This window comes from Porites lutea, chromosome 7 (assembly GCF_958299795.1).
Source record: "Porites lutea chromosome 7, jaPorLute2.1, whole genome shotgun sequence".
Classification (NCBI taxonomy): domain Eukaryota; kingdom Metazoa; phylum Cnidaria; class Anthozoa; order Scleractinia; family Poritidae; genus Porites; species Porites lutea.
The window spans coordinates 29371759-29394843 of record NC_133207.1 but is presented as its reverse complement, the minus strand read 5'-3'; the positions used below and the strand labels follow the sequence as shown (position 1 = coordinate 29394843).

General features: G+C 37.4%; 1 protein-coding gene and 1 pseudogene across 1 annotated transcript; both read right to left on the bottom strand.

Moving 5' to 3' along the window:
- Positions 1-2548: 2548 nt before the first annotated feature.
- On the bottom strand, positions 2549-6292 carry LOC140944748 (uncharacterized). The gene is made up of 5 exons (XM_073393863.1): positions 6029-6292; positions 5700-5814; positions 5410-5455; positions 3854-3980; positions 2549-3070 (listed from the first exon to the last, which is right to left on the bottom strand). Exons 1-5 carry the CDS (start codon positions 6290-6292, stop codon positions 2549-2551), a joined length of 1074 nt encoding a protein of 357 aa, XP_073249964.1.
- A 6554-nt stretch (positions 6293-12846) lies between these two features.
- On the bottom strand, positions 12847-17061 carry LOC140944747 (uncharacterized; annotated as a pseudogene).
- Between the last annotated feature and the right edge of the window lie 6024 nt (positions 17062-23085).

Sequence of the window (23085 nt, the reverse complement as noted above, 5' to 3'; positions counted from 1 at the left end):
CTGATGACCACACAGTGTTCATCAACCATAGCAATAGTTAAAAAAACCCGCACATTTTCCTTATATCAAGTAGGCGATTATTTGCTAGGGGGATTTCTTGAGGTGGGAGGGGAGCGTCTGCGAAGTCATTATTTCATTTTTTTTCATTTCATTTTATTCGTTTCTTTAAACCTAAGCAAAAGATAATACAAAATTAGATTTACATGTACGGTGAAAAAGCAAGTGACAAATAAAATTTACAAACAAAGAAAACGCACAAGACAAAATTACAGCACTTCAATTAAATCACATTGTAGATAAGAAAGAGAGGAGAGGGGCACGGCACGTCAAGAAAAACTAACATTGTGCCCCTTAAAGTTACGTACAACAAAAACCTTGTAGTTCTTAATAACAAAGTAAAGGAAAAATGTAAAATAGCTCAGTGAATTGTTAAAGAGATGATGTTTCATTAGTATTGAGCAAGGTAACAGCTAAAACTGCTTTTCTAACTTTTTAGATGGTTATAAATGTCTCTGATTAATTGCGGAATGCTATTTCAAAAGAATCTTCCAATAACGCTGGGGCAGAATCTCCTGAGATTAGTTCGAAATGGGGGTATGACTATTTGATTTGATGATGTACTTCGGGTATTGTAATTATGTAGCTCAGATACTATTGAAACAGGTATATTAGGAAACTTTTCATGGTGGAAATAATTATAAAAAAGCATACAATGTGTTCAGCTTTACAATATCAAGAAATTTCAAAAGGCTTAGGGATACCGTGAGTATGGAGTTATTGATTCCATTAGAAAAAAACATCATTTATAATACGAACCGATTCATTTTGTAATTTTACGATTTGAGACAGCAGTGGAGCATTAAAAATTATTTCCCCATAGTGTACAAGCATAAGTAAGGTAATGATATATAAGAGAATACAGTGAAAACCCGCTTATAAGAACTTAGAATTTTCGAGGTCAGGCTGAACAGGTTCTTATATTTTTGCGTAGTTTTTCACAATTCAGGCGATAAGGTTCTTAATAGATATTTTTAATTTGCAGAGGTTGTCGTAGTGTAACCATTGGCAGAAATATATAGATATTTTAGATCTTAAATCGTCTATATTGCACCGTAGCTTTACGGAAAACGTCTTTCTCGTGAAAATCTAAACAAATGTACATAGTCAAGGAAAACATAATTATACACAATATTAAACTGTTTGTCAGAAGTTTCCCACTATTAAAATCCAGAATTCTTTGACCATCAAAATTGGAGCCCCAGTGATTTTTTTGTATAAGAGCCAAAAGTTTCTTTAATTGCCAGGCTGGACAGGTTCTTGTATTTTTGACTATTTGAATGCCAAATTTCAGCCTGTAGGTTCTTAATTTAACAGGTTCTTATATGCGGGTTTTTAGAGTAATACTGAACTGACAAGTAATGCTTTTTGAGACATAATGCTTTAACTTAACCATTATATTTATATTTTTTGAGACATTATTACTGACAGGAAAACATTAAAAAGGAGAATCCCGGGAAATAATGAAGACCAAATAAAGCTACAGTTTTAATTATGTCTTCAGTGGAGGAGCTCAGGCTCGTTTACCGAAAAGCGACTGACAATCAAGCCTCAGTTTGAACCCAAGAGTCATTTGTGCATGATTGTCCGCTGGGTGATCGTAGTCCCGTTGTTGACAATGACTGACGTTTCGACAATTTGTGTGGAAGTCATCTTCAGAGTCATCTTCAGAATTTACCAAAAACAGCAAGTGCCCCTCCCCAGCAATTGCTCCCCTGAAGCATGCTCCGGGAGCAAAACCCCTCGTGTGTATGACGGCTTTTACACATCAAACATCGGTCTTCAAATATTGTCTGCGGGCAGCAACCGTTTGCAACCGCAAAGTGTCCCGGCCAATTTTTTCCTCACCCGGTATCCCCTCTGGATCACAATTTAAGAAAGATGATCCCCGTCTAAAAACTTTTTCAACCCAGTTAGAGACTAATTTATGCCAATGCGTCCATTTCAGACCCCTGAAATTAAATATTTACAGAAGCCTGTGATAGGCTCGACCTGATATTTACACGTTAACATTGACCCGCGTTTCTAAATACCAGCACAGGACGTTTTTTATGTTATCTTTTTTATTATAATTATTACTTTGGATTTTGTAAGCTCTCCAAGGACACTCATTTAAAAGAGCTTGACAAACATATCACGGAGGAAAGCTAATACTCGTATCACCAACTTCGTCCTCTTAAATGCTGATCTAAGTAAAACAACAATAATGAAAAAGAAAACAAGTAAAAACTGAAAACTCACCTCCAATCTCAAAATAAGACAGTTTTGTTAGCGGGTAGAGCAATAGCGAGACTGGATTACAGTAGCTAATAACTTTTAATCTTAGTTTCCCAGTGTGTCTTTTACTTCCTTATCTATAATGGTTAACTCTAATTCAATCTAGACGTAGTCTATTGTTTATCCACAAAAAACGAAGAGAGAAGAAGAGTTTCGTTAAGCTACACTTTCGTTTGGCGCCAAAAGTAAATTAGCCCCGAAGATCAGGTTCTTTTTACTGCACCAAAATATATCCCATTGCCTTGATATGCTTCGCGCCATTATCTGGTCCCAACACACTAGCCTCGTTTCCGCATGCGTTGTTATTATCACGATATCCGTGAGTACCAAACCCAATTCTAGACTCACAGGTTCTGCAATCGCTGTAGTTGTCACCAACGATACCGATCCTGGCTTTGGAAGCACGAGAATCTTTACAAACAGCATTGAAACCTTCCTTGTTACCACTGGTCTGCAAGGAGGCCTCAGAACCAATCAGTGACTTCCACGTGTCACGACCCAGTGAGGTTCTGCGGTAGTTCCTATCAGCGATCAGAGAGTACAAGGAGTTCGCTTGCTTGTTGATAACAATAAACTTGATCTGCTGGCCGATCTTCATACCAAGGCAGATCTTGGAGAAGGATGTGTTCCAGTAGGAGGGAAGTTTGGTCTCCTGTGCGTCAAACCCACTCTTCCCTCTGTCAAGGTTGAAGGTTTCTTTGTTGCTCCAGAGATTGGAGTTGTAGTGAAAAGTTTGCTGTGGTAGAAAGGAGGAAGAAATAGGAAAAACGTCCTTTAAAAAGAAAAGTTCAACGGTTTCTTTTTTCTTCTAAAGACTACATCCCTCCCGGAGAAGAAAAAAAAAAACGAATTTGCAATGGAAGATCAATTACAATGAAAAGAATATCTACAACGTCCTTGTTTCTCCAGCTTTATAAAACTCGAGAAATTAGCCACAGCAGGCGAAATGGCGTTAATTTTCACCGATAGAATAAAAAGTAAACATACTCCGCAATCATTAGTTGGTGATTGATGCGATTGAAAAATGCCGAATTGAATATAATTATCTTTACTCGCGTATCTGCATGTACAGAGACCAGGCTTCCGTGTTTTGATGAAAACCTCCACATCGTCTGACAGAAAGGGTAGGTGACCTCTGCTACTGACCGAGATATTCCAGCAGCTTAAAGGTGTTCTTAATACTTAAATCTTTCAGATCCAGGGACTTAGCATGTAGACGCACGAGAAGAATAGTTAGAGCGCCGAAGGCGCTTCAAACTTGGAGGCTGGGGTTATGCTCCCCCAGAAAATGTTGCAATTTTACGTCATTAGTATGGAATTTCTGTCGCTGAGGTGCAGACGTTCCTCCTGGCGGAACGTACCTAGCGACGAGGAGCAAGGAAAAACGGCTGATCCGCAAACTAGCCTAAGGATAATTTAAGATTACCGCTGACAGAGGTAAACCTGTATTTAATTATTAATTACACATTTTTTCCACTCTCGTCGCCAAACTAAGGGAAAACGTACACAAATGTCTTACCTTGTTGCCGTCTATCTTCATGACCGGTGTCCATCCTCCATCTCCGCATCCAAAATTTCCAAAGTGACAGAGAACTGAAACTAGTTTGGAGTCAAGGAGGAGAGTGATCAACTGACTCACGTTCAACCTGTACAAAATGAAATCTCATTTTAATTTTTCCAGCTTCCAACTGTCGGAGAGAAAAAAATGGAATGTACTGTAAAAAAAGGTTCGACTTTTCTTACAAAGATAAATGAATGGAATTCAGTACAGTCTCAGCCAAATCTAAATTTCTCAGGTTCCCCATTATGTTAGTACTACACGATTAATGTATTTTGGACTCATCGCCTCCAGCACAGGTTGATAATTATATATTTTTGCTTTATCTTACCCGCAAGCTGTGCTGATCTTCAAGTAACTTTAATAAAGTTTATTTGAATAAAGTGTTCTGTACGAATCAAATTCGGACATCGAAGATGGCTAAACAGCGTAGCAGATGTTCAGAAGAAAAGGGAAAGGGGCGACTGAAAAACCACGAAAATGGTGCGCATGATGTTTTTCTCATCTGACGTCAAAGGACCCCTATTTACCAGCGAGCTACCTGTAAGACTTGGATTGGTTGTTTTGACAACTCCTCGGAACATGTTACACAGATGTTCAGTAGTTTTGCATGTTTATTGATGCTCACATATTTTATCCAACTCGTTTAATAGGGACAACGGTTAAGACGGAAAACGAGTACTTTTCTGTGTTCCCAAGTCAGAAAATCTCATGCCGTCAACCCCGCTTTATGGTCACTGGTGACCACTAGCTACCTTACTGCGCACTGCCTATTTCCTTGTCACAATCACGTACTAATCGCATACAATGAACCCTGTTCAAGTAATTCCAGATCACTGTGGGTTAATACGATTTTGTTACTAAAAAAAAGGAAACTGCAAAATAGCGCGTAAGTTTGATTTGATAAGGCAGTCTTTCTTCCCATTGACCCTTGTATGGTCTGGGGTCATTATAAAATGCCTGTAACAAGCCACTCCACCCCTCAACCGCCAAAAGGGATGGAATGGGATACGAAAGGAGTACCTTTTCTGTCAAAAATGGTATGTGAAAAGGTAAGGACATAGACCTCGGGGCAAGGCTTCCCCGTAAAAATTTGTTGAGTACCCCCCTGGGGATAAAATGCCTGCAACAAGCCACTCGAACCCTCAACCATTAGAGATGAATGGAATGGTATACGAAAGGAGTACCTTTTCTGCAAATAGTTAGCTGAGCTTCCTTGTATAAAACTTTATTGAGGACCTCGCGGGAGAGTTACGGATAATTATTATATGACAGTTTATGATTTGGGACACAGAAAAGTGTTCGTTTTCCATATTAACCAGGTTTACTTATGAGCACTGAAATATCTGAACTTTTTGTAGGTACAAACGAACCATTCTTTCTATAGGGATGTTCGTATTAAGCGAAAGGGATGTTTTTGTGGCTCATGAACACAGTACTGACGCACTCCGAATGATCCCCCGGACCTTAACTGATCTATCCTCATCAATTAAATTACTATGCATAGGTTTACTCACTTTTCGGTGAGCTGATTATAAATGTCTTGGCATGAGGACTTGGCAACTGCAAAAAAAGAAGTAGATAACGTAATAATTCAATCAGTAATAAAAAGAAACAAATAAACCTATTTTTTAGAGAAAAAGCAAATTTTGAAAAACATGGCTGTCAAAACTCGGTTGCCATGGTAACATCAATGTTGATGTACACGTCACAAGGCCTTTAAAATGTTCCCAGATAAATTTTAGGTAAAGCCGCTAAGTTTGGTTGTCTTAACTTAAACGGGGGCCACGGTCTGAATATCAATTACCTTCTTCGCAAAATTCTCCATAGAACCCTTCTTTGCAACGGCAGTCAAACGAGTGATACTTGTAGTTCGCTACACAGGTGCCTCCGTTCTGGCAAGGTGATGACATACATGGAGTCTGAAATAATTTTAGAAAAAGGTTGATGTCAAATTCCATATAACTAAGGTAATTTTGTTTTGCGTAAAAGTGTTGATTGCAGAGGTAAGAAAAAAGAAGAAAGTGTTCGTGTTCGTGTTCGTGACACAGTACAGGTTATTATTAAAAATCGCATAGACTGGGATATCAAAAAATATCTTACTTTAATAAACTCTATGCAAAGATTTTACCCCACCTTGATGGAAAAGTGATGAAAACTCTCGTTCCTTTTATATTCCTCAGGATTGCTGTACTTTTCTGAGGATAACAACTCACACCGCAACTTTCCATCCGCTCCTTTGTAAGCTGCCAGGTTGAAGGACAAACAGGAAGGATTGCCGAGGCATTCAAAGGTGCAGTCAAGGCTGTCATACACTGTGAATGTTCCAACTTTAGGAACGTTTAAATAATGGTACTCTTCCTTTATAAAGACATCTTGACGAAGGCTGTGATGATACATGGTGGTGAATTCTGAAGAATCATTAATAATAAAGAATGGTTTTGAAATTTATCTTTTTAGAATGCATGGGTCGTGCACTAAGATATCTCTTAATTTAGGGAGTTCCTGACTTTAAAAACGACTTTTAAAATTGAACACGTTATGTGAACTGGAATTCAAACACCTTAGCTGAAAGTAAAGCCTACTAAGAGGTCAGGAGAAGAAAAATGGGAATTATCATCTTCATGAAATTAATTAGAGATTTTCTGGCAGTCCACTACTGTTATTTATTTGACTTTTAATGTCGTGCCATAACTGGGACCATTATGGCTTTTGATCCCTACGAATTAAACTCCAGGAAAATTTACAGGGTACATCAGCGTTTAACAAATTGACCGAAACTAAATAAAGTACCGCGATAAAAACTCAACTTTATAAACGCGATAGAGTTTAAAACAACGCAAAACTAGTCTTTGTTTTTGTCCTAGTTGTTTAAGCTCCCTCCCCAGCAAAATTGTAGGGACTGTCATACATTTCTCTAACATGCCGGCCGCAATTTTAAGCAATTTTTAAAGTAATTAACCAGGCGAAACCGAAGAAGAGCCATGTTAGTTAGTGACAGAATACTATCCGCGGGTGTTCTTTTACATGGATATCGTTATAATGAGGAAAGCTTGTTTGCCTCCATCTTCCCTTAACTGTCCTCTTCATAGATTTCCCTCTAACTTATACAAAGTAAAAAGGTTATTTCCATGAAATTTCACTCGACTATCAATAAAGCGAAGAAAAACCAACCTTCCAGTTGAGCAAAGACTGCATTGGGTATCGCAGAAAACAACGGAAAGAGCTGGAAGAAGGATAAAGAGAACATCCCAGATTGGTGAAACTGTTCACGGTAAAATCAGTGGATGAACTTGACAAACACTGCCAAACTGACAGTGTTTTGTAAAGTGATAGCCGTTCTAGAAACCATCAGTTTTTTATGCAATATTAAATGTTTGTTATTCATGACTTTCTTTGTCTAATACGTCGCTTCAATGTGGCATGGCCAATTAATGACAAGTCTTGAAACCTCAACCGATGCACTTCATACGCCAACGTATTGGTTACAAAGAACAAGGCTCTGGAAAACATAACACATTCTTATAAAAACAAGACAAAAAAACGTCCCAAGTAATGGGTATTGCCCCCTTAAAGGAGACGTTACCAAAATTGATGATTCGTTTTAGCTCCAAGCCACTTTGGGGTTAGAAAATATCTTTACAGTTTGCTGCACTGCAATTTAATATGGCTTTATATCAAACTACTTCTTGTTCAAAAAGTCTACATTAATTAACATGTCTCAAGCGTCAACTTACAAGTTTATTTTTCTTTAGTTAACTGTTGACATACAACATAAAAAGCATAAAACTGAGACGGGCTCAGCAAATTATTTTTAGGATGATTTGGGGTGGAGGGAAAGTTATGTTTACAGAAAAGACAATGTTTAGTCTTTTCATAAATGCCTTATTCTACCATCAATGACGTCACCGGTCTGAATAAGAGCGCCAATCAGCAGCCATTGCAAAATCGTTTTCTGTGCGTCCAAAAATCTAATTACAACTTACTATTACTTTTCTTTCAAACAGAATTTACATCGAATCCTCTATATTCCTTTTGAAAAGCGAAAAAAATGATAAGTTCCCTTAACCTTTAAAAAAAGTTCTTGAAAATGTTATTTCAACGCTAGGGAGTGCTTAATGGATTTTTCGACCAATATGGTTAAAATTTAATTATACTTTATTACTCTTTATAAACAGTATCTTTTTGACGACTTGCCAAGTAAGAATAATATACTGTTCTCCGTATAAGTCTTCAGAGACTGCGTGGGTTTTTCGATCATTAGCACTGTTATCGGTTTAGTTTAAAGTCTTAAATTAATTTAAGTATGTTGCATCAATAGAAAGGGAACCTTTGTATGACAACTTGCCAAATAAGGAAAATCAACTGAGTGTCCTAAAAACAGTGCCAAAAACAGTGTTTTGTAAAGTGATAGCCGTTCTAAACACCATCAGTTTTTTTATACAATATGAAATGTTTGTTATTTATGAATTTCTTTGTCTGTTTTGTCGCTTTAGTACTCTGGCAGGACCAATTAATGACAAGTCAAGTCAAGTCAAGACAAGTGGTTAAAATTTAATTATGCTTTATTACTCTTTATAAACAGTATCTTTTTGACGACTTGCCAAGTAAGAATAATATACTGTTCTCCGTATAAGTCTTCAGAGACTGCGTGGGTTTTTCGATCATTAGCACTGTTATCGGTTTAGTTTAAAGTCTTAAATTAATTTAAGTATGTCTGCTGCATCAATAAAAAGGGAACCTTTCTATGACAACTTGCCAAATAAGGAAAATCAACAGTCCTAAAAACAGTGCCAAAAACAGTGTTTTGTAAAATGATAGCCGTTCTAAACACCATCAGTTTTTTTATACAATATGAAATGTTTGTTATTTATGAATTTCTTTGTCTGTTTTGTCGCTTTAGTACTCTGGCAGGACCAATTAATGACAAGTCTTGAAACCTCAACTAATGCACTTTATACGCAAACGTATTGGTTACTACGATTAAGGCTCTGGAAAAAAATAACACATTCTTATAAAAACAAGACAAAAAAAAAATCGCATGGGTATTGCCCCCTTAAAAGAGACGTTACCAAAATAAATAATCTTTTTTTTAGCTCCAAGACTTTTTGGCGTTAGAAAATATCTTTACAGTTTTCTGCACTGCAATTTAATATGGCTGTATATCAAACTTTACTTCTTCCTTACAAGGGAATATTAATTAAATTGCCTTGAGGGTCAACTTACAGGTGTATTTCTCTTTAGTTAACTGTGAACATACAACATAAAAAGAATGAAACTAATAAGAACTTAACAAACTTGTTAGGGTGATTTGGGGTAGAAGGAAGGTTGTATTTTCAGAAAAGACTTCATGTTTAGTCCATCATAAATGCATTATTTCCGGTCTTAATAAAAGCGCCAATCAGCAGCCATCACAAAATCGCTTTCTGTGTGTCCAAAAATCTAATTACAACCATTGCTTATCTTTTCAAAAAGAATTTTCATGGAATCGTCTGTATTCGTTTTGAAAAGCGAAAAATAATAGGTCCCCTTTAGCTTTACTTAAAAGTTCTTGAAAATATTATTTCAATGCTCGGGAGTGCTTAATGGGTTTTTCGGGTGGGACTTCGATGCGATTGAACCCTTCAGAATTGAATGAAACGCAAGACCAAATTCTTATCGGGATTTTCTTAAACGTGGTTATTGTGTACAATGTAGTTATGTCCATCTGACTGTTAGCAAACTCAGTATTAACGCATTAGTAAAAGGAATCACCTGCTGTGGAATCTGGCGGTCCGTGGCAAGAACCCAACTTTAATTGCCTGACCACCTAAAACAATGGAACGGATGGTTCGGGTTAGTTCAAATTTCAAACTTAAGTTTGTTAGCAAAGGTTCTAAAAATGATTCAAAGAAAAATGTTGGTGAGTTTTTTGAGACCTGAAAATAGCGCTGTGTTCAAATCGAGTTTTTTTTTCGACAGATTCTCCTAGTTATATGTGGTTTCAATGAAAAAAATTCTTTTTTAGGTTATGAGCACTTTCTTTCAAGTAAGTTGAATCAAGAAATGTCCTTTTTTGCAATATCAGTCCTACCCATCATGGTTTAAGTCATCTGCCGGTGAGTTGTTTGTTTTTTTAGGTACCAGCTGGCGTAACAACTAAAAGCTTGCCTAGTAAGGGAGGGGTGGGGTGGTTACTTGTCTAGGTGAATCAGAGAAACTCCCTTTTAGTTCCTATTTCAAGAAAAGGAATCATTGACAACAAACAATGCTCTTAATTCAACGGTTTTATTCACAGTTGCTGAGGTACAATTTGCCTGTCAATGCGGTGAGGAGGGAAGATAGAATGCTGTATTCGCGGGCAAAAATACAAAAAAACAATAATGCGTGACAAAAATTGAGTATAAGCACTTCACTGATGACCACACAGTGTTCATCAACCATAGCAATAGTTAAAAAAACCCGCACATTTTCCTTACATCAAGTAGGCGATTATTTGCTAGGGGGATTTCTTGAGGAGGGAGGGGGGCGTCTGCCAAGTCATTATTTCATTTTTTTTCATTTCATTTTATTCGATTCTTTAAACCTAAGCAAAAGATAATACAAAATTAGATTTACATGTACGGTGAAAAAGCAAGTGACAAATAAAATTTACAAACAAAGAAAACGCACAAGACAAAATTACAGCACTTCAATTAAATCACATTGTAGATAAGAAAGAGAGGAGAGGGGCACGGCACGTCAAGAAAAACTAACATTGTGCCCCTTAAAGTTACGTACAACAAAAACCTTGTAGTTCTTAATAACAAAGTAAAGGAAAAATGTAAAATAGCTCAGTGAATTGTTAAAGAGATGATGTTTCATTAGTATTGAGCAAGGTAACAGCTAAAACTGTTTTTCTAACTTTTTAGATGGTTATAAATGTCTCTGATTAATTGCGGAATGCTATTTCAAAAGAATCTTCCAATAACGCTGGGGCAGAATCTCCTGAGATTAGTTCGAAATGGGGGTATGACTATTTGATTAGATGATGTACTTCGGCGGTATTGTAATTATGTAGCTCAGATACTATTGAAACAGGTATATTAGGAAACTTTTCATGGTGGAAATAATTATAAAAAAGCATACAATGTGTTCAGCTTTACAATATCAAGAAATTTGAAAAGGCTTAGGGATACCGTTAATTAGTATGGAGTTATTGATTCCATTAAAAAAAAACATCATTTATAATACGAACCGCTTCGTTTTGTAATTTTACGATTTGAGACAGCAGTGGAGCATAAAAAAATTATTTCCCCGTAGTGTACAAGCATACGTAAGGTAATGATATATAAGAGAATACAGTGAAAACCCGCTTATAAGAACTTAGAATTTTCGAGGTCAGGCTGAACAGGTTCTTATATCTTATTTTTGGGTAGTTTTTCACAATTCAGGCGATAAGGTTCTTAATAGATATTTTTAATTTGCAGAGGTTGTCGTAGTGTAACCATTGGCAGAAATATATAGATATTTTAGATTTTAAATCGTCTATATTGCACCGTAGCTTTACGTAAAACGTCTTTCTCGTGAAAATCTAAACAAATGTACATAGTCACGGAAAACATAATTATACACAATATTAAACTGTTTGTCAGAAGTTTCCCACTATTAAAATCCAGAATTCTTTGACCATCAAAATTGGAGCCCCAGTGATTTTTTTGTATAAGAGCCAACAGTTTCTTTAATTGCCAGGCTGGACAGGTTCTTGTATTTTTGACTATTTGAATGCCAAATTTCAGCCTGTAGGTTCTTAAATCAACAGGTTCTTATATGCGGGTTTTTACAGTAATACTGAACTGATAAGTAATGCTTTTTGAGACATAATGCTTTAACTTAACCATTATATTTATATTTTTTGAGACATTATTACTGACAGGAAAACATTAAAAAGGAGAATCCCGGGAAATAACGAAGACCAAATAAAGCTACAGTTTTAATTATGTCTTCAGTAGTAGGCTCGGGCTCGTTTCCCGAACAGCGACTGACGATCAAGCCTCAGTTTGAACCCAAGAGTCATTTGAGCATGATTGTCCGCCGGGTGATCGTTGTCCCGTTGTTGACAATGACTGACGTTTCGACAATTTGTGTGGAAGTCATCTTCAGAGTCATCTTCAGAATTTACCAAAAACAGCAAGTGCCCCTCCCCAGCAATTGCTCCCCTGGAGCATGCTCCGGGAGCAAATTCCCTCGTGTGTATCGGCTTTTACACATCAAACATCGGTCTTCAAAGATTGTCTGCGGGCAGCAACCGTTTGCAACCGCAAAGTGTCCCGGCCAATTTTTTCCTCACCCGGCATCTCCTCTGGATCACAATTTAAGAAAGATGATCCCCGTCTAAAAACTTTTTCAACCCAGTTAGAGACTAATTTATGCCAATGCGTCCATTTCAGACCCCTGAAATTAAATATTTACAGAAGCCTGTGATAGGCTCGACCTGATATTTACACGTTAACACTCACCCGCGTTTCTAAATACCAGCACAGGACGTTTTTTATTTTATCTTTTTTATTATAATTATTACTTTGGATTTTGTAAGCTCTCCAAGGTCACTCATTTAAAAGAGCTTGACAAACAGACCACGGAGGAAAGCTAATACTCGCATCACCAACTTCGTCCTCTTAAATGCTGATCTAAGTAAAACAACAATAATGAAAAAGAAAACAAGTAAAAACTGAAAACTCACCTCCAATCTCAAAATAAGACAGTTTTGTTAGCGGGTAGAGCAATAGCGAGACTGGATTACAGTAGCTAATAACTTTATTTTAATCTTAGTTTCTCAGTGTGTCTTTTACTTCTTATGTATAATGGTTAACTTTAATTCAATCTAGACGTAGTCTATTGTTTATCCACAAAAAACGAAGAGAGAAGAAGAGTTTCGTTAAGCTACACTTTCGTTTGGCGCCAAAAGTAAATTAGCCCCGAAGATCAGGTTCTTTTTACTGCACCGAAATATATCCCATTGCCTTGATATGCTTCTCGCCATTATCTGGCCCCAACACACTAGCCTCGTTTCCGCATGTGTTGTTATTAGCACGATATCCTCCAGTACCAAACCCAATTCTAGACTCACAGGTTCTGCAATCGCTGTAGTTGTCACCAACGATACCGATCCTGGCTTTGGAAGAACGAGAATCTTTACAAACAGCATTGAAACCTTCCTTGTTACAGTTGAGCTGCAAGGAGGCCTCAGAACCAATCAGTGACTTCCACGTGTCAAGACCCAGTGAGGTCCTGCGGTACTTCCTATCAGCGATCAGAGAGTACAAGGAGTTCGCTTGCTTGTTGATAACAATAAACTTGATCTGCTGGCCGATCTTCATACCAAGGCAGATCTTGGAGAAGGATGTGTTCCAGTAGGAGGGACTGGTTTGGTCTCCTGTGAGTCAAACCCAGTCTTCCCTCCGTCAAGATTGAAGGTTTCTTTGTTGCTCCAAAAGGCGTCATGGTAGTGAAACGTTTGCTGTGGTAGAAAGGAGGAAGAAATAGAAAAATTGTCCTTTAAAAAGAAAAGTTCAAAGGTTTCTTTTTTTTCTAAAGACTACATCCTTCCCGGAGAAGCAAAAAAAACGAATTTGCAATGGAAGATCAATTACAATGAAAAGAAAATCTACATCGTCGTTGTTTCTCCAGCTTTATAAAATGAAATTAGCCACAGCAGGCGTAGTCTGCTACACAGCCGTTATTAGTGTTAGTGGGGAGGAGCGTTGCGTGACGACACTAATAACGGCTACGTAGCAGACTACAGCAGGCGAAATGGCGTTAATTGTCACCGATAGAATAAAAAGTAAACAAATACTGCACTCCGTAATCATTAGTCGGTGGTTGATGCGATTGAAAAATGCCGCATTGAATATAATTATCTTTAACTCTCGCGTATCTGCAAGTACAGACACCAGGCTTCCGTGTTTTGATGAAAACCTTCACATCGTCTAACAGAAAGGGCAGGTGACCTCTGCTACTGACCGAGATATTCCAGCAGCTTAAAGGTGTTCTTAATACTCAAATCTTTCAGATCCAGGGACTTAGCATGTACGCACGAGAAGAAAAGTTAGCCGGCGCCGAAGGCGCTTCAAACTTCGAGGACTGGGGTTATGCTCTCCCAGAAAATTTTGCAATTTGACGTCATAAGTATGGAATTTCTGTCGCTGAGGTGCAGACGTTCCTCCTGGCGGAACGTCCCTAGCGACGAGGAGCAAGGAGAAACGGCTGTATTCGCAGGCTAGCCTAAGGATAGTTGAAAATTACCGCTGACAGAGGCAAACCTGTATTTAATTATTAATAACACTTTTTTTTCCACTCCTGTCGCCAAACTAAAGGAAAACGTACACAAATGTCTTACCTTGTTGCCGTCCATCTTCATGACCGGTGTCCATCCTCCATCTCCGCATCCAAAATTTCCAAAGTGACAGAGAACTGAAACTAGTTTGGAGTCAAGGAGGAGAGTGACCAACTGACTCACGTTCAACCTGTACAAAATGAAATCTCATTAATTTTTCCAGCTCTAACCGTCGGAGAGAAAAAAATGGAATGTACCTTAACTGGTTGTAAAAAAAAAGGTTCGCTTTTTCTTGCAAAAATAAATGAATGGAATTCAGTACATTCTCAGTCAAATGTAAATTTCTCAGGTTCCCCATTATGTTAGTACTACACGATGTACTTTGGACTCAGATATAATTCGGCACCTCAAGCACAGGTTGATATTTATTTTTGCATTATAATACCAAGCTGTGCTGCTCTTCACCTAACTTTAATAAAGTGTATTTGAATAAAGTGTTCTGTAGGAATTAAATTTGGACGTCGAAGATGGCTAAACAGCGTAGCAGATGTTCAGAAGGAAGGGGAAAGGGGCGACCGAAAAGCCGCGAAAATGGAGCGCATGATGTTTTCTCATCTGACGTCAAAGTACCCCTATTTTACCCGTCATCTAAGCTGTAAGACTTCGATTGGTTGTTTTTGACAACTACTCAGAACATGTTACACAGATATTTAGTAGTTTTGCATGTTTATTGATGCTCACATATTTTCTCTAACCCGTTTAATAGGAACAACGGTTAAGACGGAAAACGGGTACTTTTCTGTGTTCCCAAGTCAGAAAATCTCATGCCGTCAACCCCGCTTTATGGTCACTGGTGACCACTAGCTACCTTACTGTCCACTGCCTATTTCCTTGTCACAATCACGTACTAATTGCATACAATGAACCTTTTTCAAATAATTACAGATTTCTCTGGGTTAATACGATTTTGTTACTAAAAAAAAGAAACTCCAATTAAAATAGCGTGACGATTTTGATTTTGATAAGGCAGTCTTTCTTCCCATTGACCCTTGTATGGTCTGAGCTCATTTTAAAATGCCTGTAACAAGCCACTCCACCCCTCAACCGCCAAAAGGCATGGAATGGTATACGAAAGGAGTACCTTTTCTGTCAAACATGATATGTGGAAAGGTAACGACATGGACCCCGGGGCAGGGATTATCCCCGTAAAAATTTGTTGAGTACCCCCTGGGGATAAAATGCCTGCAACAAGCCACTTGAACCTTTAACCATTAGAGACGAATGCAATGGTGTACGAAAGGAGTACCTTTTCTGCAAAAATGACGGGCGTAAAACGCAAGGAGTTAGGCCCAGGGATAAGCTTCCCCTATAAAACTTTATTGAGGACCTTCCGGGAAAGTTACAGATAATTATCATATGACAGTTGTGATTTGGGACACAGAAAAGTGTTCGTTTTCCATATTAACCAGGTTTACTTATGAGCACTGAAATATCTGAACTTTTGTCGGTACAAACGAACCATTCGTTTTATACGAGTGTTCGTATTAAGCGAAACGGCGGGGTTCCACCGCATGTCATCAACAACTTTTTTTGCTGGAGGGCCTTCAGTGCAGGATGGTGGTGTTCACAGATTATGGTTTTTATTATCTGAACAGTACCAATCATTTGTTTTAAAAATTCAACAGTTTTTACGAGTTTAGGTCTCTAATAACCCTAAGTTTCCAGAGTGGAGAACGAAGGCTGAAATAGAATCCATCAGCCACGATACGAATTCTAACATGTACAACTAATTAAGTGATATCGACTTTCTCTGCAACACAATTGTATTCCGTTTTTGAGGCCTGACGGCTGATTTTTGGCTTTTAAACACAGTACTGACGCACTCCGAATGATCGCCCGGACTTTAAGTGATCTATCCTCATCAATTAAATTACTATGCATAGGATCACTCACTTTTCTGTGAGCTGATTATAAACGTCTTGGCATGAGGACTTGGCAACTGAAAAAAGAAGTAGATAACGTAATAATTCAATCAGTAAAAAAAAGAAATGAATTAAACCTATTTTTTAGAGAAAAAGCAAATTCTGAAAAACATGGCTTTCAAAACTAGGTTGCCATGGTAACATCAATGTTGACGTACACGTCACAACGCCTTTAAAATGTTCCCAGATAAATTTTAGGTAAAGCCGCTAAGTTTGGTTGTCCTAACTTGAACGGGGGCCCTGGTCTGAATATCAATTACCTTCTTCGCAAAATTCTCCATAGAACCCTTCTTTGCAACGGCAGTCGAACGAGTGATACTTATAGTTCGCTACACAGGTGCCTCCGTTCTGACAAGGTGATGACATACATGGAGTCTGAAATAAGTTAAAAAAAGGTTGATGTCAAATGCCATATAATTAAGGTTATTTTGTTTTGCGTAAAAGTGTTGATGGCAGAAGTAAGAAAAAAAAGGAGAAAGTGACATTCGACTGAATAACCCCGACTTGTTATCGTGCAGTAGTCACTTTTACGTCGATTAGTGTTCGTGACAGGTTATTAAAAGTCGCATAGACTGGGATATCAAAAAGTGTCTTACTTTAATAAACTCTATGCAAAGATTTTACCCCACCTTGATGGAAAAGTGATGAAAACTCTCGTTCCTTTTATATTCCTCAGGACTGCTGTACTTTTCTGAGGATAACAACTCACACCGCAACTTTCCATCTGCTCCTTTGTAAGCTGCCAGGTTGAAGGACAAACAGGAAGGATTGCCGAGGCATTCAAAGGTGCAGTCAAGGCTGTCATACACTGTAAACGTTCCAATTTTAGAAACGTTCAAATAATGGTACTCGTCCTTTATAAAGACATCTTGACGAAGACTGTGATGATACATGGTGGTAAATTCTGAAGAGAAAGAATGAAGGGTTTAATTTACGTTTTTGGAATGCATGGGTCGTGCATATTAGAAATCTCTTAATTTAGGGAGTTCCTGGCTTTAAGAATGGCTTTTAAAGTGGAACGCATTAAGTGAGCTGAAACTCAAAAACGTTAGCTAAAGTAAAGCCTAGAGGTCAGGGCAAGAAAAATAGGGAATTATTTTCTGATGAAATTAAGTATTTTTCTGGCAGTTCTTAGGTACTTGATATTTATGACTTTTAACAATCCGGGCCACTACCAGATCTGGGTATATGATGACGTCACCCATTTTTGCAAAATGGCGCCCTCGCCGAGAAACCTGGGGAAGGTCACTTCCAGGCTCTTTGCTGCGCCTATAAGTGTCTTTTCCCCATACCACTTTGAGAGCTGTGACTTTAGACAGCAAGAAATCAGAGGTGTGAAGAAAAAATGCCGTCCAATTAACGTTTGTGCGTTCTTGGGAGCCAAAACGACCGAACACGAGAGTTTTTCAGCTCAAAGAAATGCCGGACAAGGCGCAAAACATCTAAAAAAGAAGGTGAGTTTCAATTTTCTGATCCTTGAAAAAAAAATTTTTTGAAATGTACATAAAATTTGCCTGTTGGTGGTGGTCTTTTTGGTGTAGTGCATAGCGAATTCAAGTAGTGCTGTGCTTTGGAGAATGCAACAGTCAGTTAATTGCGCCGTTCACGTGCTGCTTTTCATTGTAACGCAATGTTTATTTTATGTTATCTTGCAGTCGGATGGAAAAGCAAAAGCACCTTGTTTTTGTGGCAAAAAGATGCCGCCAGTTTGTTCGTGGAGAACCCAGCCATAGCGCTCTTTGCTGCGACATTTCTGTCGAACTTAGTCCCTTCGCGGTCAAATCAATGTGTTGGTTGCGGTATGGACCAATCACATTGCAGGAAATTACATACCCAGATCTGGTTGTGGCCCGGACTGTTTAAAGTCATGTAGCTTTAAAACTGATTAAGATTTATTAAGTTTGAAGCAGCCACTCGACGATGGTGGCAACGATCGAACGTCTGAAAACAATTTGTGTAATGAAAAAATAACAGCTCAGCACGTGCATCACACTTTGAGGCACATTTCTTAGGGCCTGTTTACATGGAGGTGGGGGACCCCAGTAAGGTGAGGTAAACCGCGTTGGCGGGTAACCCGCCTGTCCATATAATCTCTCATTTTAAAGTAGCTGTGTCACGAAATTCAGCCAAATTAAGAAATTACAAAATGCCCGTTAAATTGAGAGAAACATAAAAATAGTCTCTTAAAACTTTAAAGCAAAGTTAAAATAACATAACATGGGAATGCGCAGTGCACCTCGTGGAGGTAGGACGTGTTTTTGTGAGCTCCACCAAATATGCTGTTCTAAACGCTTTAATAACGTACCTGTCATGGAAACCTACAAATAGATATAACCAGAAATGGGGAAGGACAAAGCGGACAAGAATCCGAGCAAAAGGCTGAGAGAAAATGGCTCGCAAACGGATGAAGATGATGAACATGTGGGGGTCGGTGGAGTAATGTCAGCACGCCTCGAGGAAATGAACACTAAACTAGATCAAGTTTTAACAGCGTGTGGTGAAATTGCACTACTAAAAGATGAAATACGCAAGCTGAGAGATGAAGTAAAGAATTTAAAACAATCTTTGCAATCTGCCGAGGAAGAAATTGAAAGTCTACAACAAAGTCAGAAAGAAACTTCTACACAAGTAAAAGAAAACAATGAAGACATTGACTTCTTGTTCGAGGACATTGGAGCCGACGCAGAAACATCAAGCTGGAAGCCTATACAAGACGGGAGAATGTAAGAATTTTCAATGTCGGGGAAGAAGAGGATGAAAATACTGAAGAGCTGGTAAGAAGTGTCTTCGTCGCTAATTTGAAAATTCCGGCGGATAAAGTCAACGATATCCGCTTTGAGCGAGTTCACCGAATCTCCACTAATAATTCTAGTCTAAGAGCTCCGTCCTATCCCAAACCAATTATTGCTCGTTTCAGTCATTATCAGGACAAAGAATATGTTCGCTCCTTCTATAAGAACTTAAAAGGAACCAACATCGGTTTCTCAGATGATTTCCCGAAAGAAATTGAAGAAATTCATAGAAAACTTTATCCAGTGCTTAAAAAGGCCAAGCAGGATAAGCAAAAAGCCTTCTTTAATTTTGATAAATTGATAATCAATGGCCAAATATACAGAGGAAAAGAAACTAAAGACCTTCCCTATTATTGTAAAATGGCAAAAAATTATTAATGTATTAATTCCATGATCTGTTTCAAACTGAACAGTGAATCTACGTCCACTAGATGTTAAGAATTTTGTTTAATATCAGTTTATATGTAAATGTACTATGTGTTCTGTTTTGTTTTATTATTTTCTTAGTGGGAGGAGAAAATGTCTTTTGTTTCACTCTTTTTGAATGCTTCGTTAAACATTGGAAAGTACTAATCCCAAACAATATATGCATTTTTATAAAACACAACTGAAACGGCAGATTTATTTAAATTAGTTTCTTTGAACGTAAGGGGCATAAGTAATTTTCATAAAAGAAGAACTATGTTCACCTGGTGCCGAAAAAGAAAAGCTGACGTAATATTCCTGCAAGAAACGCATTCAAAAGAGGATTCAGAAAAACAATGGGCAAATGAATGGGGTGGTAAAGCATTTTTCTCACATGGTAGTCCAAATTCATGTGGGGTTGCGATATTGATTAGGAATAATTTTAATTTTGTAATCCAAAAATCCATTGTTGATCCCCAGGGAAGATTTATTATTTTGAAGGCAGGCATTCAGGATAAGGTGTACATTTTAGTTAATATTTATGCGCCAAACAAAGATAAAGTCAGCGGCAAATTTTATAAAAACCTACATAGAGTGCTACAGACAGAAGACTTAGATTGTGAAGAAAATATAATCATTGGAGGGGATTTTAACTGTCCTCTTGACCCTAAGCTGGATAAGAAAGGTGGCGTTATGGTTCCTAGAAAAATGGTTATTGATAATATTGAATGTTTACAAAATGAATTGGACCTTGTCGACGTCTGGAGAATTAAAAATCCGCAATCTAGAAGTTACACTTGGAGCCAAAAATCTCCACCAATTTTCTGTCGTTTAGATTACTGGCTGATATCAAACAACTTACAGGATTTTGTAAATACAACCGATATCATTCCCGCTATAAAAACTGATCATGCAGCAATTGAGTTGAATCTAACCGACTCCAATCAAAACTCTAAGGGGCCCGGCTTCTGGAAAATGAACGTCTCTCTTCTCGAAGATCCGAATTATCTGGAAGAATTAAAACAAAATATTCCACTTTGGAAAACAACAGGAAGTGATAATTTATCAGACAAAAGGTGCATCTGGGATTGGCTTAAGTATAATATTCGGAAGCATGCTATTTTGTTCTCGAAAAAGAAAGCCAAAGAACGATCTGCTATGGAAAAAAACTTACAACAAGTATACGAGGAAGCGACTAAAAAATTCGAACAGGACCCTTCCGACTCTAACCTAAATACTCTAAATGAAGCAAAAGAAATTCTAGAAAGTTACTATGAGGAAAAAACAAGGGGTGTAATTATTCGCGCAAGGGCACGATGGCACGAGCATGGCGAGAGAAGCACAAAATATTTTCTAAATTTAGAAAAGCGTAATCACGTCAAAAAACATATAAGAAAACTGCTAATAAGTGGTTTCATTACATCTGATCCTTTTGGGATACTAAACGAACAAAAACGCTTTTACCATAGCTTGTACAAATCAAACGTAACAGGTGAGGATAGAGAAAATGGAAACGAATTTTTAAATAATTTGAATATACCAAGATTATCAGAAGAACAAAAACAATCTTGTGACGGAGAAATATTTGTTGAAGAAATTACAGCCATCCTTAACAGTTTTGAGAATAACAAATCTCCTGGTAATGATGGAATACCAATAGAATTTTACAAAAGTTGCTGGGAATTAATTAGTGATCCATTTATGGAGTGTGTGAGAGAGTGTTTCGACCACGGTGAAATGTCAAGCTCTCAAAGAAAAGCAATCATAACTCTTATAGAAAAGCAACATAAAGATCGAACTCTCATTGAAAATTGGAGGCCAATCTCTCTTATTAACGTGGATGCAAAAATCATCTCAAAAGTGATTGCGTTAAGATTAAAGAAAGTTCTACCGAATATCATTCATCATAATCAAACAAGTTATGTTGAAGATCGCTATATTGGTGAGACTATCCGATCAATTTTCGATATAATGGAATTTACAGACAGTAAGAATATTCCAGGTATCTTGATTTTCATTGACTTTAAAAAGGCTTTCGACTCTTTAGAATGGCATTATCTTTTCAGTTGCCTTGAGGCTTTTAATTTTGGCCCCAATTTTATAAATTGGGTCAAAATGTTTTATACAAATATTCAAAGCTGTGTAATAAATAATGGAATGGCATCAGACTATTTTACTTTAGAACGTGGTGTGAGGCAGGGTGATCCTTTGTCCCCTTACCTCTTTATCTTAGCTGTTGAAAGCTTGGCAATCTCCATTCGTCAAAATGCTGATATCAAAGGAATTAAAATAGAAAATTACGAAGCCAAGCTATTGCAATACGCAGACGATACCACAGCAATCCTGTCTGATGAAAGCTCTGCAAAAACGTTATTTCAAGAACTAGAAGTATTTAAGAACTTCAGTGGGTTGGAGATAAATAGCTCTAAAACAGAAGGAATGTGGATTGGTTCGCTTAAAAGAAAAGATGAAAAACCGTTTGGTATTAAATGGCCCAGTGAACCCATAAAAGCTTTAGGAACCTTTTTTACATATGACCAATCATTACTTTACGAAAAAAACTTTCAAGAGAAGGTTGACAGCATAAAGAAGCTGACAAATATATGGTCATCTAGAGGACTGTCCATTTATGGTAAAGTAACTATAATCAAATCATTACTTATTCCCAAACTAGTTTTTATATCTTCGGTTCTTTCACCTCCAGGTAAAATCATCAAACAAGTGAATAGTATAATTTTCTCCTTTTTATGGAATGGAAAGGATAAAGTAACGAGGCTCTCTTCAATAAACAGTTATGAAGACGGTGGCATAAAAATGACAGATATTGAAAGCTTGGTCAAAGCTGTACGACTAGCTTGGCTAAAACGTGTTTTCAGCGATAATGAAAGTACGTGGAAATTTTACTTGTTTCATCTCCTACGTAGTGTTGGTGGTCTTTTACTTTTTAAATGCAATTATGCAATGAACGATCTTTCAATCAACTCGGTTTTCTACAGAGAACTCTTAGAATGTTGGTTAGAATTTCGAAATCTCTTTTTAGCTAACAAAGAACGGCTCTGTATAATTTGGAATAACAAAGATATAAGAATAGATGGAAAACCAGTCTTTTATAAATCTTATTATGACTCGGGGATATGTATTATTAAAGATCTCTTGTTCAATCTCGACAATATAGAATCCTTTAATGCAATCAATAACATAATTGATAAAGCTAATTTTCTTACATGGACAGGTCTCAGGCATGCAATTCCTTCTATTCTGAAAACAATAGAGTATACTACCTTTACAGAAAATACTTATTTTACAAAGGGGAATGAGATTTTTGACATAGCGGAAAAGAAAACGAAAGACTACTACTCTTTAATAATATCAAATAAAGCACAATTACCTAGTAATGCAAAGAATTTAAAACATGATTTTGGCTTATCTGACGAAGACTTAAAAATTGCTTACAACCTTCCCCACCTGACAACACAGGAGCCTTACGTCAAATCCTTTCAATATAAAGTTTTAAATTCAATACTTTACACTAATGCAAAACTTTTTAAAATTGGATATCTCCAGCATGACAAATGTACTTTTTGCAAGACTGAACAGGAAACATTATGTCACTTTCTATTTTACTGTCAGCACTCAAATATGTTGTGGAAAAATGTTGAACAGTATTATTTAACAATAACAAAGGAATTTCACGGGTTGTGTTTACGAGAGGTTATAATT

Bases quoted from the DNA above. Each gene is read 5' to 3' on its own strand.
- LOC140944748 (XM_073393863.1), bottom strand. From the start codon at position 6,292: ATGTATCATCACAGCCTTCGTCAAGATGTCTTTATAAAGGAAGAGTAC. The intron at 5,815-6,028 runs GTGGGGTAAAAT...AAATTATTTCAG, and splicing joins TTCATCACTTTTCCATCAAG to ACTCCATGTATGTCATCACC. The intron at 3,981-5,409 runs GTGAGTAAACCT...CATTTTGTACAG, and splicing joins TATAATCAGCTCACCGAAAA to GTTGAACGTGAGTCAGTTGA.